The 19,224-nt window shown below is 44.7% G+C and overlaps 1 protein-coding gene across 1 annotated transcript in view; it reads right to left on the bottom strand.

Annotated features, from left to right (window-relative positions):
* LOC132393479 (cell adhesion molecule DSCAM-like) overlaps nt 1–19,224 on the bottom strand; it is a 702,534-nt gene that overhangs the window by 74,014 nt on the left and 609,296 nt on the right. The window contains exons 21-24 of the mRNA XM_059968761.1: nt 12,709–12,862; nt 11,924–12,041; nt 9,844–10,007; nt 1,276–1,374 (exon numbers count right to left, since the gene is read on the bottom strand). Coding sequence (XP_059824744.1) covers nt 1,276–1,374; nt 9,844–10,007; nt 11,924–12,041; nt 12,709–12,862 — 535 coding nt within the window. The remainder of the gene's footprint in view (nt 1–1,275; nt 1,375–9,843; nt 10,008–11,923; nt 12,042–12,708; nt 12,863–19,224) is intronic.

Genomic DNA, 19,224 nt, shown 5'->3' with positions numbered 1-19,224 from the left:
TTGGTAATTTCTCCCCACCCCCCCTCCTGTTTCATTCCCCATCCTGACTCCATTCCTACTCCTCCTATTCTAATCTCTCTACCACCTCTCTCTGGTGCCCCTTCCCTTCTCTTAACCCTATCTACTATCAATTGCCAGCTTTTCGCTTCATCCCCCTCTGCTGCTTAACCCTCACCTGTCTTCAACTTTCACCTTCCAGCTTGTAGTCTTTCCCCTCCTCCCAGTTTCTTATTTTGGCTTCTTCCCTTTTCCTTTTCAACCCTGAAGATGGGTCTCGGCCCAAAGTGTTTCAGTTTGAGACCCTACATCAGCATTGAGAAGGGTTACTGGTACATAGCAGACCACTGGCTGGTAGGTGAAACCAGGTGAGGAAAGAATGATGGACAAGTGGAACCAGGAGGGAGAAGATGGATGAGTGAGATGTGCAAAGGGGGAAAAATGAGGTGGGCGGGTACACGGGAGAACAGAACTGAGACAATGTGGGTTACCATCCCCTCTCCCACAATGTCCCCTCTACAAGCAATCCTGCTCAGAGTAGCTGTGGGTCTGTATCCAAAATGTTGACTTACACCCTTTTGCCTGTACAGCTGCTGAGTGTTCTGTCAAAATCTTCCAGTGCTCTGGCCTTGTTCCAGAGTTCCACACCTACAGTCTCTTCCATTTTCTTTTTTGTTAGCAGGATGGAGTGGCTTCTGCTAAGTAGTTGTTAGTATTTTATTAATTCCCTGTCAATGGTGCTGCTGGCAAAGCTGCTGTGTATTGTCCATCCATTTTTGAACTCCCTCACTCCTCCCTTCTCTTTCCCTCTTCCAGTCTGTCTGCCTCTCTCCCTTTCTCTCACTCCCCTCTCTCTTCCTCTCTATATCTGTCTCTTTCCCTTACCTCTTTCTTTTTCTCTCTCTCCACTCCTTTTACTCTTTTCCTCTCTCTCTCTGCCTGTCTGTCTGTCTTCTCCACCTTTTTCTTTCTCACTCTCTGAATGGAATCTCACTCTCTAATGGAATCATTAGGATGAAGTGAGGAGAGAAAATGTCCTCCTCTGAAGGACACTGGTGAATTAAATAGATTTGTATGACTCCTTTCATGGATTGATGCTTGCTTCTTATGCAGGATTTATTTAAATACTATGATCTTAAAATTCCCCACCTGTTGTGGTGGGATTCGAACTTGTGCCTCCAGATCGCTTAACCACTATGCTTCATGCCATACTGTAACGCAACAACAGTGAAGGAAGGTTGTGTTCACCACAGAACAGATTTCTTGAAGGCCTCCTACCTCGAATGGAGCTCCCACCATTGTCACCTGGTATCCAGGAAAGCGTGATGGAATTTGAGGTCGTCTTGGACACTGTTAGACGTGGTTGGTCCGGGGGAACTGTTGGAAAGAAAGTATGGGTACAGGGTTAAGATAAGCATGGAAAGGGCCCACTCTTCTGCACTATGCAGGTCCATACCCACGTCCTTCTACAGATGCTCAGTAGAGAACATCCTAACAAGCTGCATCACTGTGTGGTACGGAAACTGCACTGTGGTGGAATCTTACCTGGTCCCTCAACACCAGTTCCATAGCAAAGAAAGCCCAGCAGCATCTCTAGTTTCTGCGAAGGCTGAGGAAAGTCCATCTCTCACCACCCCTCCATCCTCATCACGTTCTGCAGGGGTTGTATTGAGAGCATCCTGAGCAGCTGCATCACTGCCCGGTTCGGAAATTGCACCATCTCATTATCAGCTGCAGTGGATAGTGAGGTCAACTGAGAAGATCATCGGGGTCCCTCTTCCCGCCATTACAGACATTTACACTACACGCTGCATCCGCAAAGCAATCAGCATTATGAAGGACCCTATGCATCTGTCATATAATCTCTTCTCCCTCCTGCCCCCAAGCTATCAGACTCCTCAATACCCAGAGGCTGGACTGACACCTTACTGCCCTATTGTCCTGTTCATTATTTATTGTAATGCCTGCACTGTTTTGTGCACTTTATGCAGTCCTGGTTAGGTCTGTAGTCTAGTGTAGTTTTTTTTTCTGTGTTTTTTTTTACATAGTTCAGTCTAGTTTTTGTACTGAGTCCTGTAAAAACTTTGTCTCATTATTACTAGGTATTGTACCAGCAGTTATGTTCAAAGTGACAATAAAAGTGACTTGACTTGACTTGAGGAGGGCTCTACAACAGGTAGCCAAACCTTCCCAATGCATCAGTGACACTAGCCTGCCCACCATCAAGGATATACATATATTCAGAAAGCTGCCAGAGAAAGGCCAATAACATTATGAAGGATCCCACTCTCCCTGCTCATAGACTCTTTGTCTCATTCCCATCAGGGAGGAGGCAACGTAGCATTCACACCAAGACCACCAGACTCATAAAACGGTTACTTACCCCTAATAGTAAGGCTGATCAACACCTCTACGCATTAACCCATCCCACCACCACTACTTTATCATTTCCTGTCAGAGTCAACGTATGTCCAGGTAGTTTATGGTGGTGGCTGTCCATCACGGTGTCAGGAAACCTGTGTGGGAGAGTTTTTAAACTGGAAAAGCCGTTGTATGGGGGCAGTTCCACTCTCTCAACCTCAGAAGTCCAGGTCCAGTGGTACGAACAAATGTCACAAACCGGATGTACAATCAATCTATGTAGAACGTAGAACATAGAAACATAGAAAACCTACAGCACGATACAGGCCCTTCAAAGCTGCATTGAACATGTACTTACTTTAGAAATGACCTAGGGTTACCCATAGCCCTCTGATTTTCTAAGCTCCATGTACCTGTCCAGGAGCCTCTTAAAAGACCCTATTGTATCCGCCTCCACCACCGTTGTCGGCAGCCCATTCCACACGCTCACTACTCTCCGTGTAAAAAAACTTATCCCTAACATCCCCACTGTACCTACTTCCAAGCACCTTAAAACTGTGCCCTCATGTTAGCCCTTTCAGCCCTGGGAAAAAGCTTCTGACTATCCACACGATCAATGCCTCTTATCATCTTATACACCTCTGTCAGGTCACCTCTCATCCTCCGTCACTCCAAGGAGAAAAGGCCGAGTTCACTCAACCTGTTTCATAAGGCATGCTCACCAATCCAGGCAACATTCTTGTAAATCTCCTCTGCACCCTTTCTATAGTTTCTGGATCTTATGTACATAAGCTATCTTATGTATTTATATTTATTGTGTTACGTTATTGTATCCTTTATCTTACTATGAATTTTGTGCTGCATCGGATCCAGAATAACAATTATTTTGTTCTTTGTTACACTTGTGTTCTGGAAATGAAAATGACATTAATCAATCTTGAATCTTCAATCTTCTGTACTGTATAGCATTTGCAAGTGAACAGATAGTATTTCCTTCACAGGCAACAGAGGTTCTTTATTATGTTATTAAAAATCATTACCTTTAATTTTGTACTGCATAGGAGATCTCCTCAGTTAATCTTAGATCTACATGTGCACTGATAACTGCAAGTGCTTACCTAATTCTTAAACATTAGCCAAGGGTGAAAAGGGTGTCCTCTCATCATCTTATACACCTCTATCAGGTCACCTCTCATCCAGCCATTTGGCATGAGGTTACAAGAGATGCAATGTACAGTCCATCCATGCCATCTTTGCAAAATAGACTTCTGACCATCGCAAGTTTACAGATGTTGTGGCTCTTATTAAGCTTGTTCAATGCACTGCTCTGATATTCAGTTTTACAAAGAAACTATAAAACAATTGGCAATAGGGTGGAGGGGGAGAGAAGAGAAAGGTGGGAGGAGAGGTGGAAATCATGGCTGTAAACGTGTGTGTAGAATGTTATCACTGTCACACTTCACTTTAGATGTTTCCATCTGCACATTACACATTCTCGTCCATATACTTTCATCTGCCACTCTGTTCCCCACCCTACAGATGAGTTTCATTCTAGGAACTCATCAGTTTGGAAATCAGAACAGATTGTTACTGTCAATATCTGGTGACAGCTCTGTGCTTGGTATCACAGATACAGCCTCAGCATGCGGTCTCACTAACGTTTTCTCTCAAAACCTGTGGTCACCGATTATAGTCAGGTCAGTAATAAGCCCTCAATGCCTGGGCTCAGAAACCCACCCTCAAATGATAAGCCTCATTGTGCCTGAGTTCACTAATATGGCTTCTGTGCCCGAGCTGACTAACCAATCATTGATGCTTGGGATCACTCATACACATCCTCAGTGCCCAGTCATTGAGTCCACACAACACCCCCCAACATCCAAACCCTTTATATTCTCAATAAAATCACTGAATTACCTGTATTCGGTCACAGCTGTGATTTTACTTTGTTGTTGTAATCTGTTTGTTCACATTTTTGTAAGTCTCCTTAGAGTGGGTTCCCTAAGTATGAGTCATATTGTACTTTATACAGCCCAGTCTGTGTATTATGCTATGTCTTACACATCCCTACCAATCCACGACCTCATATAATGCATTCCTTAGTCTGCACTCACTGGAATTCAGAAGAATGAGAGGAGATCTTATAGAAACATATAAATTTATGAAAGGGATAGATAAGATAGATGCAGAAAAGCTGTTTCCACTGGTAGGTGAGACGAGAACTAGGGGACAGAGCCTCAAGATTCAGGGGAGTAGATTTAGGACAGAGATGATGAGGAACTGCTTTTCCCAGAGAGTGGCGAATCTGTGGTTTTCTCTCCAGTGAAGCAGTGGAGGCTACCTCAGTAAATATATTTAAGACAAGATTGGATAGATTTTGGCATAATTGAGGAATTAAGGGTTATGGGGAAAAGGCAGATAGGTGGAGATGAGTCCATGGTCAGATCAGCCATGATCTTATTGAATGGAGGAGCAGGCTCAACGGGCCAGATGGCCTACTCCTGCTCCTATTTCTTATGCACTTATGTTCTTATGTGCCTTAGTATGCACTTTCTATATTGCAGACTAAGCTTGGCCTGGTGGAATCAAGCCTAATTGTTCAGTTACAGACTGATACGGTAATTGGAAATACAGCACCCAACCTCCTGCTACTACCATGATCGTGATGGTATAAGGAGGTCAGGTATCTTCAATTGTCCCTTTCCTTGTGGGGAACATTTGGTACCTTCTACCACGTACCACAGACCCTCTTTGACTTATTTGGTGAGGGCAAAGTACTCCATGATTTTGCACTCTGCTCTTACACTCCGCATGGCGTGGCAACTCAATGCATGAAAGCATACAGACACGGCCAAGAGGTTCAGTTGTGGTTCAGACCGAACATCAGAATGGGAAAGAAATGTGATCTTAAGTGGCTTTGACCATGGAATGATTGTTGGTGCCAGACGGGGTGGTTTGAGTACATCAGAAACTGCTGAACTCCTGGGACTATCATGCTCAACAGTCGACAGAGTTTACAGAGAATGCTGTGAAAAACAAAGAAAACATCTAGTTCTGTGGGTGAAAATGCCTTGTAAATGAAAGAGGTCAGAGGAGAATGGTAGAGACTGGTTCAAGTGGTTTAAGCTGACAGCAAGGTGACAGTAACTCAGATAACCACGTGTTACTCAGCGCGCATCTTTAAGATCTGGGGTGCAAAATCTTCCACAAAGCGAATGATTGTATTTTGGAAAGTAAAAGTACCTCTGCGACGTGCCTTCATAATCAGTCGGTGTTTTATCTGGTATTGATGAAAGCACAAAATTACCGGTCGCGGGCGGGAGCCCAGAATTCCGGGGGGAACGTAGACCCTATGTGCCCTTTCGAGCTCAGGCGGGTTCGGAAGCAAATCTTTCCCGAATATCTCACAGAGAAACTCGGCGAAAAACTTCACGGTTGATCCCTGTTCGGTGGCCTCTGGCAACCCAAGAATTCAAAGGTTACAACGTCTGCTGTGATTTTCAAGATCCACCATTTTGGAAAGGAGTTTGTTATATTTTTCCTCTAGGCTGGAACAGAGAGTCTCCAAGTATCGAACACGACTTTCTAAATCTTCAGAAGTCGAATCGATGCGAGGTAAGTGTTCAGCATGTTCGTCCACTCTATCGTTGATCTGATCCAGTTTGGCTTCCAGCTGTTTGAAAGTGGTTCTAAATTCCTTTAAAATATCATCTCGGTGTTGTTCCAGCGCAGTGAGGGTCTCAGCCGGCAGAGCCGGAACTTCCTTTCTCCTGGATTTAGAACTCTTGCTAGACATTGTAAGGTAGATGTGTTCACAGGCAAGTAAAAGAAACCAAATAAAGTTCCTAACTAAGGTTTAAAAAATGGAGACATTTAGTGCAAAGATAGCGACAGTAATGGAACAAAAGTTCAGAGCAGCTAAGCAATCGCCATCTTACCGGAAGTCAATAACCACGTGTTACAACAGTGGCGTGCAGAAGAGCTTCTCTGAATGAACAACATGTTGAACCTTGAAGTGGATGGGCTACAGCAGCAGAAGACCATGAGCACACACTCGGTGCCACTTTATTAGGTACAGGAGATACCCAATAAAGAGGCTACCGAGTATATATTATACACGATCCTCCACTTTACACAGTGATATCTGTGGGGTATCTTTGCATCATACTGCCCAAGCTCTGTTATCTGTTATCTGTCTTCAACCAAGCTCTACACCAATCTCTCCTTGCAGCTCCTTCTCAGCAAGTGGGGACTTTGACATGCTTGTGCATCCGATCACCACTTAGCCTATAAAACTATCCAGTTTAATATTAATATTCCATCATCACTTGTCCAGATCTATAATCGCTCTTGCTATGAGACAACTATGCCATAGGATATTAATTATGAGTGTCAGAACATTAGCTTGGAATTGTTTCTCAAGGTCCTGTTCATTCGTTTAAAGTCACCATAGGGCCATCAGTAATTAAAAGTGACAACACTCTGCAGAGGTTAGAGACAATATGAAAATACCTGCCTGTCAATTCTCATTAATTTCTCACACATACAGTATATCAATGTCAGAACTGAAGACATTGAAACTTCAAAAACTTTTAATTTTCTTCTGAGCCTCGTAGTATTGATAAAAAGTCAAATTTTCAGATAAAGCGAAGCACTGTTAGTACGCAGAAAACTGGTGTTAAATGGAGATGGCATAACCTCAGAATAGAAGGACGTCTCTTTAGAACAGAGGTAAGAAGTAATTTCTTTAGCTGAGGGGTGATGAAACCCATGTAATTCATTGCCACAGATGGCTGCGGAGGCCAACTCTTTGCGTATATTTAAGGCAAAGGTTGATAGGTTCTTGATTACTCAAGGTGTCAAATGTTACGGGGAGAAGACAGGAGAATGGGGTTGAGAGGGTTAGTAAATCAGCTATGGTCACATGGCAGAGCAGACTCACTGAGCCAAATGGCCTAATTCAGCTTCTATCTCTTAAGCAGTTGGGTGCCAGGGTGGAGATACGTCTTTACCAAAGGAAGTGTAAGTGTTCCATCTCTCCGCTAGCCTGCAGGTCACCCTTGGGCAAGGTGCAGCACCTGCTTAGCCCCCGATCAGGGTCACGTAAAGTCATGGGAGCTGGTACTGGATGGTCATATGAGCAGATGGTGCATATCACAAGTTCTGGTTATGAGACCACTAACGCCAGGCAGACAATCTTGGAAGAGTATTGATAACGGCTGGGGTCACCCATCTTGTAAAGACACTGCCCAGAAGCAGGCAATGGCAGACCACTTTGGGAGAAAAATTTGCCAAGAGCAATTATGATTGTGTCCGTCATATGACATAGCACATAATGATGTGATGTCTTATGGTCTCTAAATAAAACTTAAATACAGATCCAAGCACTTTGTCCATCGACACAGTGACTAATTAAGACCCAACGAACAGTCCAAAACATCCTGCCGAAGGGTTTTGGCCTGAAATGTTGATAATACTCTTTTCTTAGATGCTGCCTAGCCTGCTGAGCTCCTCCAGCATTTTGTGTGTGTTACTTGGATTTCCAGCCTCTGGAGATTTCCTCTTGCTTGATGTTCAGCCGAAACAATAGATCAACATTAATACTTAAACTTAATGCCTTCCTTCCACTGCGCCTACCTGTTCCTATGCTCTGAACCTCCAGCTGCAGTTTAACCACAGCAGCAGTAACACAGCGAAAGTTACAGTTACGGTAAGATGGGAACTACAATACACTTGGGATCGTGATCTCTGAACTCTAGGTCTGGTTTGGCAGACAAGGACAGCGGAGCCAGAAATCAGATGAACATTGTCTCCTACCTTCTCGGCCTGAGCTCAGTTGTTTGTAAGGTTGTGGTGATGTTCGACCCACTAAGTCCCTCCAGCAGATTTCTGGTTGCTCCCTATTCCAGCTCCGCTCCCTTGATTGCAGGGTTGTGTAGCAGGAGACTGACAGCCACCAGATCTGCTCTATGCCTTTACTTTCACTGGCAGTGTGTGATTAGGGCGCCACCGTAGCTTCCCAGTTACAGCTTGGGGAGTTTCGGAGTTTGGAGTTCAAGGCCATTGCTGCCTGTAAGGCATTTGTACGTTCTGCCCATGACTATGTAGGTTTCCTCCAGGTGCTCTGGTTTCCTCCCAAAGCCCAAAGACGTACCAGTTAGTGGGTTAATCAGTCATTGTAAATTGTCCTATGATTAGCCTGGATGGCTTGCTGGGTGCTGCAACTCATTGGGCAAGAAGGGCATGTTCTGCACTGTATCTCTAAATAAGAAAATATAAATGTGTCTTCATTGGAACCTTCCTCGAGAATTGGGGTCTTCCACAGCACTGTCCTGTGTGGACTCTACTGTACGTGGGGAAAATGCTTGCAAAGTACCCATGGCAAGCCTCTTGCCGTGCACTTTTGTCCTCTGGGAAGGTCATTTGGGTCTGCATTCGCTTTAACAAGCTACACCATTAGTGGAATTGTCACCTAGACATCAGGCTGAAGGGAATATTTGTCTCTGCACAGAACTTGGTCTGACGTACCGACTGCTTCCAGAACTTTCTAGCTCGATTGCAATTGATGATCCCTTTAAAGGTACAGGAAGAATAGGGAGCTTCCAGATGTCGTTATGTGAATCTCCTGTGTAGAGTGGGTGTGTGGTTGCATGTTGCAAGATACAGAGGTGTCGTCCCATTTAACAGCGCTGACGTCGAATCAACATTGCACACTGACAAGAGACAGAGGTGGAGAATTCCCAAGGGAAAGTGACGGGGATGGAGGGAAAGAGAATCACACAGAGAGGGGAGTAAGAGAAAGAGAAAGGGAGAGAGAAATACAGTACGAAAATCAAAATCAGGTTTATTATCACTGGCATATGCAGTGAAATTTGTTGTTATGTGGCAGCAGTATATTGCAATACATAATAATAACTATAAATTGCAGTGAGAAGTATATATATATTTAAAATATTAAATTAAATAAGTAGTGCAAAAAAGTAGTGAGATAGGGTTCATGGGTTCAATGCCTATCCAGAAACTGGATGGTGGAGGGGAAGAAGCTGTTCCTGAATCATTGAGTTTGTGCCTTCAGGCTCCTGTACCTCCTCCCTGATGGTAGCAAGAGAAAGGGAAAGTGAGAAAGAAAAACAGCAGGAGTAAGAGAAGGAGAAAGATACTAAAAGAGAGAAAGACGGTTTGAGAGATAATTTAAAGCTTTAAGATTGATTCCTTTTTGCCCTTTGATTGGCTGAGTTTGTTATACCGTTGTTGTCCTGGGTACCAGAGTGGTTTGGGACTGTTCACCTGCTTCTTCTGGGAAACAGCCTTCAGCAAATACTCGGCATCAACCGTGGCACAGTTCACGGTAATCCACCTCACCACTAATCAAACAGAAATAAATGAGGCCTAAAAGCGCACTGTGATGCAGAAAAGGAAGATGAAAGAAATAATAGTACAAAGGTTCCACCATTGCACTGTACCTCTTCACCGGGTTTTGCTCACCTTGCACCTGAAGGTTGAGGAGAATTTCGTCTGATCCCCAGCTGTTACTGGACGTGCAGCTGTAGTACCCAGAATCCTCTGCTTTTACCGTGCGGATAACAAAGCTCCCGTTGTTAAAGATGCTCCTGCGCCCATCAGTTACCACGGGGACTGGTGTTCCATTGCTAGAGCAGAGAACAAGATGGCAAACAAAGACAGGTACAAACCAGCAATGAGTGTTGTTTCTGCTCATCAAATTTCTTGCAGCACCCTGGTGCAAGCATCAATACTGTGTAGGTTAGACCTGCTTTACATTCAAATGCCATTCAAATTTTAGTGTCATATGGAGCAAATGGAATCAGGGTGGCAGAACAGTTGGGAACCATTTGAGCTTTTACAGTAATTCAGCAGTCTCACTGTTACCATTAATTACGCATGCTTTTTTAAAATTTTAGCTTCACTGAATCTGCTGAATTTAAATTCAGCAGCATCCGTGTTAGTGAATTTAATTCATCTCTCCTCACCTACAGTCCAGAGCAGCCATGCAAGGGATTTTGTGGACAATTGGCTAAATCCTCACAGTTTAAGGACATGAACATCCAGAGTTTGCTACCGTACAAAGCTGCACATTTGACTGACAAACCACTCAGCACCTTTACTCTCTCCCCCACCAACGCATTGTAGTAGCGGTCTGTACCATCTCAAAATGCACCATAGCAAGTTCCCAAGGCTTTCTCTGCAGCACTTCCCAGAGCTTCTACACGCAAAGAACAGAAAACCAATAGCAGAGGGAAATCTCACCACTAGCATGTTCCCCTCCAGGTCACACACTATTATAATACAGAATACAGAACTGTACAGGGCCGAAGAAGGGCCTTCGGCCCACAGTGTCCGTGCTAAACACAATGCTGAACTAACCTAAATCTCTTCTTCCTGTATGCGATGCATATCGCTTCATCCCTGCATTTTCAAGTGCCCCTCACCATCGTATCTGCTTCCACCACTGGCCCTGGCACTGTTCCAGGCAGCTACCTCCCTGTGTAAAAACTTGGTGCACACATCTCCTTTCAACTTTTCCCCTCTCACTTTAAATACACGTCCTTGAGTACTTAACATTTTTACCTGCAGAAAAAGGTTCTGTCTACATTATCTATGCTTCTCATAAACTTATGAGCTTCTATCGGGTGTCCCCTCGGGCTCCATTTCTCTAGAGAAAAAAAATCACCCTTTTGTCCAACTTCTCCTTATACCTCATACCCTCTAGTCCGGACAGAATCCTGCTTAATCCAGCCCAAACTGTTCAAAAGCCTCCATTTCTTTCCTGTAAGGAGATGACTAGAATTGCAACAATACTCCGAGTGTGACTGGACAAGGTTTAACACAGCAGTGACAAGACGATATTCTGGCATTATTTTATCCTTGCTGAGATTAAATCATAATGGGAGTAATTTTACCATGAGGACTAAGTGATTTAGAACAACATACACAAGATGCTGGAGGAACTCAGCAAGTTGAGAGCTTCTACAGAGAGAAATAAGCTGTTGATGTTTTGGTTCAAGATCCTTTATCAGACCTGGAAAGGAAGGTGACAAAGCCAGAATAAGGTGAGGGGATGAGAAGGAGACACGTTGGTAGGTGATAGGTGAGAGACCAGGTGAAGGGAAAATGGGTGGGTGGTGTAAATTGGTCTCAACTATCACTGGCAGCTTGTACTTCTGTCTTTCTGTAATTCTGTAATTCCACAACCTTCTAATTCCATCTTCTGTTCAAGTCCTTTGCAGTCCTGGTGAAGGGTCTCGGTTTGAAACATTGACTGCTCATTCATTTCCATAGATGCTGCCTGACCTTCTGAGTTCCTCCAGCATTTTGTGTGTTGTCCCAGCATCTGCCAAACCGCTTGTGTTAGTGATTCAATAAGGTAATTCACCATTACAGGTAATTGGGATGGACAATAGATATTGGTCTAGTTATTCTCGTATATTTGAGAATTACTTTACCAAACCGTGCCAAGTACTCCTTCTCTTTGATCTGGTATCTGGCTTGATTTTCGAGGTTCAGTAAAACTACAGCTTCCTAACCAAGGCGCAGACTCCCTAGTTACCTGTTCTTCATCCATTTGACAGCTGGTGTGGGGTCTCCAACCACTTTGCACTGCAGCACGATGTCCCTCATCCATGGCGTGGTCACAGTGCCACTGAACGTTAGGATCCGAGCCGGTGCTGTTAACAACCAGAGTAACCAGGGTTAAAATCACACCGAACTGGGGTGAAAAATTACACTGAACCAGTGTTAAAACCACACTGAATCTACGACACAGCCAAAGAAAGAAGGAGGATGGTGTGGGACAGAACGGGAAACTATATCAGCAAAGCGAATGGGGCTGAAATATACCATCTGGAGAGCCCCGAATTCCATCACCATCAGACGCATTCATTGAAATGTAGTGGACATTAAAGTGGACCCAAACCTTCCCTAAATCTTTTTCACACAAGAGGTAATCATCATGTCCAAGAACATCTAACACATGGAAGAGGCTGAAGATTATAATCTTGGAAGGGAGGGAGCTGGAGCACACTGACAAATTCCACACGGTTATGAGGAGAATGTACAATCTCCTTACAGAGAGTGACGGAAATTGAGACTGGGTTGCTGGCATTGTACTACTGTTATGCAACTGCTGCACGGACAGTAACCTTTCATCAGGGCACTGAGGAAAATCTCCTCAGCTGGCATGGTCTGCATTATCTCCAAACCAAAACCAGGGAATGGGTGAGGTTCACGTTAGACCTTTACCAATTCGGAACAAAGGACTGGAGAGTCTGTTAGGGACTGGGGAATGAGGATGCTGCAGAATTGAAGGTGACCAGATTGCCTCTACGGCCTTACCTTTGGCGAGGGGCTCCACGGTGATGATCTCACTGGAATTCCCCCTCCCCGCTGCAGTTATGGCAACAACCCAGATACTGTACTGGCGGTTCTGGCTGAGGTTTGGAATGCGGTAATAGAAGACGTCCGGTGAGGCTTCGAACTCACTGATCACCTGTGAAGGGAAACAAGGATGTGTACTGTGCCACTGTGAAACACAAGATCTTGAAAGGGCAACACACACCAAACACGAACTTAGTAGGCCAGGCAACATCTATGGAGAAAAGTACAGTCAACGTTTTGGGCCGAGACCCTTCGGCAGGACTGGAGAAAAAAGATGAGGAATAGATTTAAAAGGTGGGGGTAGAGGAGAGAGAAACACAAGGTGATAGGTGAAACCGGGAGGGGGAGGGTGAAGTAAAGATCTGGGAAGTTGATTGATGAAAGAGATACAGGGCTGGAGAAGGGGGAGACTGATAGAAGAGGACAGAAGGCCGTGGAAGAAAGAAAAGGGGAGGTGGTGACGGGTGGGCAAGAAGATAAGGTGAGGGAGGGAAAAGGGAATGGGGAATGGTGAAGGGTGGGGGCATTACCTGAAGACTGTGAAATCGAAGTTCATGCCATCAGGTTGGAGGCTACCCAGATGAAATATAAGGTTTTGTTTCTCCAACCTGAGCATGGCTTCATCTTGACAGTAGAGGAGGCCATGGATAGACATATCAGAATGGGAATGGGAAGTGGAATTGAAATGGGTGGCCACTGGGAGATCCCGCTTGTTCTGGCAGACAGAGCGTAGGTGCTCAGCGATATAGTCTCCAAATCGATACCTGGTCTTACCAATATACAGCAGGCCACACCGGGAGCACAGGACACAGCACATGACCCCAGCAGACTCACGAGTGAAGTGTCACCTCACCTGGAAGGACTGTTTGGGGTCCTGATGGTGGTGAGGGAGGAGGTGTAGGGGCAGGTGTAGCACTTGTTCTGCTTGCAAGGATAAGTGCCAGGAGGGAGATCAGTGGGGAGGGATGAATGAAGGAGGGAGTCACATAGGAAGTGATCCCTGCGGAAAGAAAGTGGGGGGGACGGAATGATGTGCTTGGTGGTGGAATCCTGTTGTAGATGGCAGATGTTCCAGAGAATTATGTGCTGGACGAGAAGGCTGGTGGGGTGGTAGGTGAGGACAAGAGGAACCCTATTTTTGGTAGTGTGGCAGGAGGATGAAGTGAGAGCAGATGTGTGTGAAATGGATAAGATGCAGATGAGGGCAGTGTTGATGGTGGAGGAAGGGAAGCCCCTTTCTTTGAAGAAGCAGGACATCTCCTTCATTCTGGAATGAGAAGCCTCATCCTGAGAGCAGATGTGGTGGAGATGGAGGAATTGAGAGATGGGGAGGGCTTTGACCTTCCAGGGTCAATGCTAATCAATCGGGAGGCTGACAGAATTTAGTATGTTCCTGGCAACCTCTACCAATTTTTATCGATACAGCATAGATGCCATCTGGATACATTGCAGCTTGGTCTGGCAACTGCTCTGTCCATTTCTGCTCTTTCTGCAGAAACTGCGGAGAGTTGTGGACACAGCTCAGCACGTCATGGAAACCAGCCTCCCCTCCACTGACTCTGTCTGTGCTCCTTGATCCTCAGAAAAGCAGTCAACATAATCAGAGACACCACACCCTCTGGACATTCTCTCACTGAAAGCACATGCTATCAGTCTCAAGGACAGATTCTGCCACACAATTATAAAACTATTAAATGGTTCCCTAGTATGATAAGTTGGACTTGACCTCACAATTTATCTCATTATAATCTTGTACCTTATTGTTTACCTGCATTACAGTTTCTCCGTAGCTAATATTGGCGCTTGGGTGGTGATGTGGTGTGCAGGTGTGAGGTGATCCTTCCCTCTGCAGGTCACCTTTGGGCAAGGTGTAGCAACTGCTTAGCCCCCTGATCAGGGTCACGTGGAGCCACGGGAGCAAGTGATGGAGAGTCATATGAACAGCTGGTGTATATCGCAAGTCCTGGTTATGCGCCAACTGATGTCCATAAGACCATTGGACACAGAAGCAGAATTAGGCCATTCAGCCCATCGAGTCTGTTCTGCCATTCCATCATGGCTGATCCCGGATCCCATTCAACCCCATACACCTGCCTTCTCGCCATATCCTTAGATGCCCTGACCAATCAGGAAACAATCAACTTCTGCCTTAAATATACCCATGGGCTCAGCCCTCACCGCAGTCTGTGGCAGAGCATTCCACAGATTCACTACTCTCTGGCTAAAAAAGCTCTTCCTTACCCCTATTCTGAAGGGTCGCCCCTCAATTTTGAGCCTTTAGTTCTGGATACCCCCATCTTAGGAAACGTCCTCTCCCCATCCACCCAATGAAGTCCTTTCAACATTCAGTAGGTTTCAATGAGATCCCCATGCATTCCTCTAAATTCCAAAGCTGCCAAACGCTCCTCATATGTTAACCCCTTCATTCCCAGAATCATCCTGGTGAACCTCCTCTGGACTCTTTAACAATAACACATCCTTTCTGAGATACGGGGCCCAGAACTGTTGATAATACTCCAGGTGTGGCCTGACTAGTTTACAAAGGCTCAGCATTATCTCCTTGCTTTTATATTCTATTCCCTTTGAAATAAATACCAGCATTGCATATGCCTTCTGACATCAGGCAATCTCTGGAGAGCACTGATAATGGCTGGGGTCACACGATACAGCATGTCATGATAATGGTGATGAATACTGGCAATCATTTACTGTTGTCTCATATACCAAGATGCAGTGAAAAGCTTGTCTTGCAAACAGTTCATACAAAACTTTATAGAGCATTGTTTTTGTTTTATCTTATCCAAGTAGTGCACTCTGTAATGATTTGATCTGTCTGAAAAAATACAGATCAAAATACTGTACAAAATACAGGTAAGCTTTTCACTGTAGCTTGGTACACGTAACAGTAATAAATCAATTCCATTTCTGCAGCAATCGGATCTGAACCCAGCATGCTGAAGGACAGGTACTTCAGGGGTGCCCAATCATACGTATTGTCTATAAACCATCAATTTTGTTCTTGGTTATTGAGTGGTAAAGTCTCAAAGGATTTACAGAAGGGCCAGGTCACCATACCCTGACCATGAAATTGTGAATTGTATGATGACCATCACAAAAAAGGAACAAAATTTAATAAAGGTTGGAACTCCTTCTGTAGAAAAGTCACAGCTGAAGAGATGGTTCTAATGCGGGGGGTCCATGGGCACTTTGCTGCATGCTATTGGAGCATGGCATAAGAGAGGCTGGGAAGCCTCGGTCAAAGGATGGGTGCAAAGAAAACGTTTCTATTTTCGGCCAATCCAGAACTTTGGATTACAAAGGAAAGGTTATGAGCAATAAATACAGTCATAAGTTCAGGAGTAAAGACCTTATGACAACAATGGTTAGAATGTCATAATGTTATGGAGTCATGAGGCAGCATAGAAACAGACTTTTGACCCACTATATCTATACTAATCATCAACTACCATCTACTCCAATCCCATTTACCCACACCTGGAACCGCCTAACACCAGAGAAGTTTGGATGGGCAATATCGGTGGCTTTTTTGTCAAAGCAAAGAGCTGTGGAGCCAATATGCAAACTACAGCTGAGGTAGTCAAAAATTTTAGACCTTGGGGAAATCCAGGGTTGAGGGGACTGAGTAGGAAAGTGGAGCTGAGGTGAAGGTTAATTCAGCTATGAGGACATTCAATGGCACTTTTGAATTTGTTTCGTAGATATTTGATGATACTTTACATAATTAGCAAATAGAACATCAAACAGTGCAGGAAAAACCCAACAGTCCATGTGATACAGATTCACCACTCTATCTTCTTGTGTTGGACCTTCAGGGAACTCTGGACTCAACATGACCCCCCTGTACATCACTGTTTTTAATGATCCTGCCTCTTCATCGGGCAGCTCGTTTGAGGCACTCATTACCTTCTGCATAAAGAAGTCACCCCTCAGGCCTTTTTGAAGTATCTCTCCTCTTACATTGTATCAGTGCTGTCTAGTTTTAGACTCACCAACACTGAAGAAAAGACCCTTAGCCAAACCCTCGTGGTATTATAAACTTCCATGAGGTCATCCCTCGTGCTCCTGTGCCCCAGGGAATAACGATCCTTGTGGGATATGGGAGGCAAGGTGGAGCTACGTTCCAACCAAAGGAGGTGTAAGGTGCTCCTTCCCTTTGTTGGCCTGCAGGTCACCCTTGGGCAAGGCATAGCACCTGCTTAACCCCCCAACCAGAGTCATGTGAATCCATGGGAGCAAGTGGTGGATGGTTGTTTGAGGAACTGGTGCATATCACAAGCCCTGGTTATGCAACCACTGGTACCAGGCTGATAACTTCAGAAGAGTTTTAATAATGGCTGGGGTCACCCGTCTTGTAAAGACACTGCCCAGAGGAAGACAATAGCAAACCGCTTCTGTAGAAAAATTTGCCAAGAACAATCATGGTCATGGATGGGAGGGGGGGGGGGAGAATGAGGGTGGGGGCGTGGGAGGGGAGTCTTCCACATGAGTAACGAAGCCTCATTAATTCTCGGATTAAGGACAGTGGAAGACTAGGATCGGTCATGTTATACAACACAGCTCACAATGATGATGATGTGGCAGATGATATATAATGGTGAATCACTTTCTTTTGCCAGTGCAGCATTGATTGAAACTGGGAACACTAACAGCCTTCCTACTTCTATTTGACAGAACTTGTCCCAGTACCAGGTAACTTACAATGTTTACAGAATGTCACTGAACAAAACTCTTGACAGCAACTTCTGAAAGGGAGAGCAGAGGGTTAATAAAGTGATTGATAATTAGAGGCTGGACCATGAGCGGTCTACTGTTCCTGCAGGTCTGGGGGGCGGGGGGAACCCTGACCAGTAAAACAAAATTGTTACAGAAATGGCAACGAAGAATCCTTCTACATCTGACTGCGATGGAATTCCTGAGTCTCCACTTGCGTGACTGACAGTGGAGAAACCGAGAGGAAGCTGCTGGCACGATGAAGGAAGACCTAAGTAATTTCAGAGATAGAACCATAGAACATTACAGCGTAGAAACAGGCCTTTCGGCCCTTCTTGGCTGTGCCGAATCATTTTTCTGCATAGTCCCACTGACCTGCACCTGGACCATATCCCTCCATGCACCTCTCATCCATGTGCCTATCCAAGTTCTTCCTAAATGTTAAAAATGAGCCCGCATTCACTACTTCATCTGGCAGCTCATTCCACACTCCCACCACTCTCTGTGTAAAGAAGCCAATGTACCAAAAACTCTTACTACCCTACCTACTTGTGACGCCACTTTTAGGGAATTTTCTATCTGTATTCCTAGATCTCTCTGTTCTACTGCACTCCTCAGTGTCCTACCATTTACCTTGTATGTTCTACCTTGGTTTTCCCTTCCAAAGTGCAATACCTCACACTTGTCTGTATTAAACTCCATCTGCCATTTTTCAGCCCATTTTTCCAGCTGGTCCAGATCCCTCTGCAAGCTTTGAAAACCTTCCTCACTGTCCACTACACCTCCAATCTCTGTATCATCAGCAAATTTGCTGATCCAACCTGCCACATTATCATCCAGATCATTGATATAGATGACAAATAACAATGGGCCCAGCACTGATCCCTGTGGCACACCACTAGTCAGGCCTCCACTCAGAGAAGCAATCGTCCACTACCAATCTCTGACTTCTCCCATTGAGCCAATGTCTAATGCAATTTACTACCTCTCCATGTATACCTAGCAAATGAATCTTCCTAACTAACCTCCCATGCGGGACCTTGTCGAAGGCCTTACTGAAGCCCATGTAGACAACATCCACTGCCTTCCCTTCATCCACTTTCCTTGTAACCTCCTCAAAAAACTCTAAGAGATTTCTTAAACATGACGTACCATGCACAAAGCCATGTTGACTCTCCCTAATAAGTCCCTGTCTATCCAAATACTTGTAGATCCTATCTCTTAGTATTTCTTCCAATAATTTACCTACTACCGATGTCAAATTTACCAGCCTATAATTTCCTGGATTACTTTTAGAGCCTTTTTTTAAACAACAGAACAACATGAGCTATCCTCCAATCCTCTGGCACCTCACCGGTAGATACCAACATTTTAAATATATCTGTCAGGGCCCCTGCAATTTCAACACTAGTCTCCTTCAAGTTCCGAGGGAATACTCTGTCAGGTCCTGGGGATTTATCTACTCTGATTTGCCTCAAGATAGCAAACACCACCTCCTCTTCAATCTGTATAGGTTCCAGGACCTCACTACTTGTTTGCCTTATTTCCATTGACTCCATGCCAGTTTCCTTCGTAAATACAGACACAAAAAACCCATTTAAGATCTCCCCCATTTCTTTTGGTTCCATACATAGCCGACCACTCTGATCTTCAAGAGGACAAATTTTATCCCTTACTCTCCTTTTGCTCTTAATGTAGCTGTAGAAGCTCTTTGGATTATCCTTTACCTTGTCTGCCAAAGCT

Source organism: Hypanus sabinus, chromosome 4 (assembly GCF_030144855.1).
Source record: "Hypanus sabinus isolate sHypSab1 chromosome 4, sHypSab1.hap1, whole genome shotgun sequence".
Taxonomy (NCBI): domain Eukaryota; kingdom Metazoa; phylum Chordata; class Chondrichthyes; order Myliobatiformes; family Dasyatidae; genus Hypanus; species Hypanus sabinus.
This window is presented reverse-complemented; position numbering and strand designations above follow the sequence as displayed.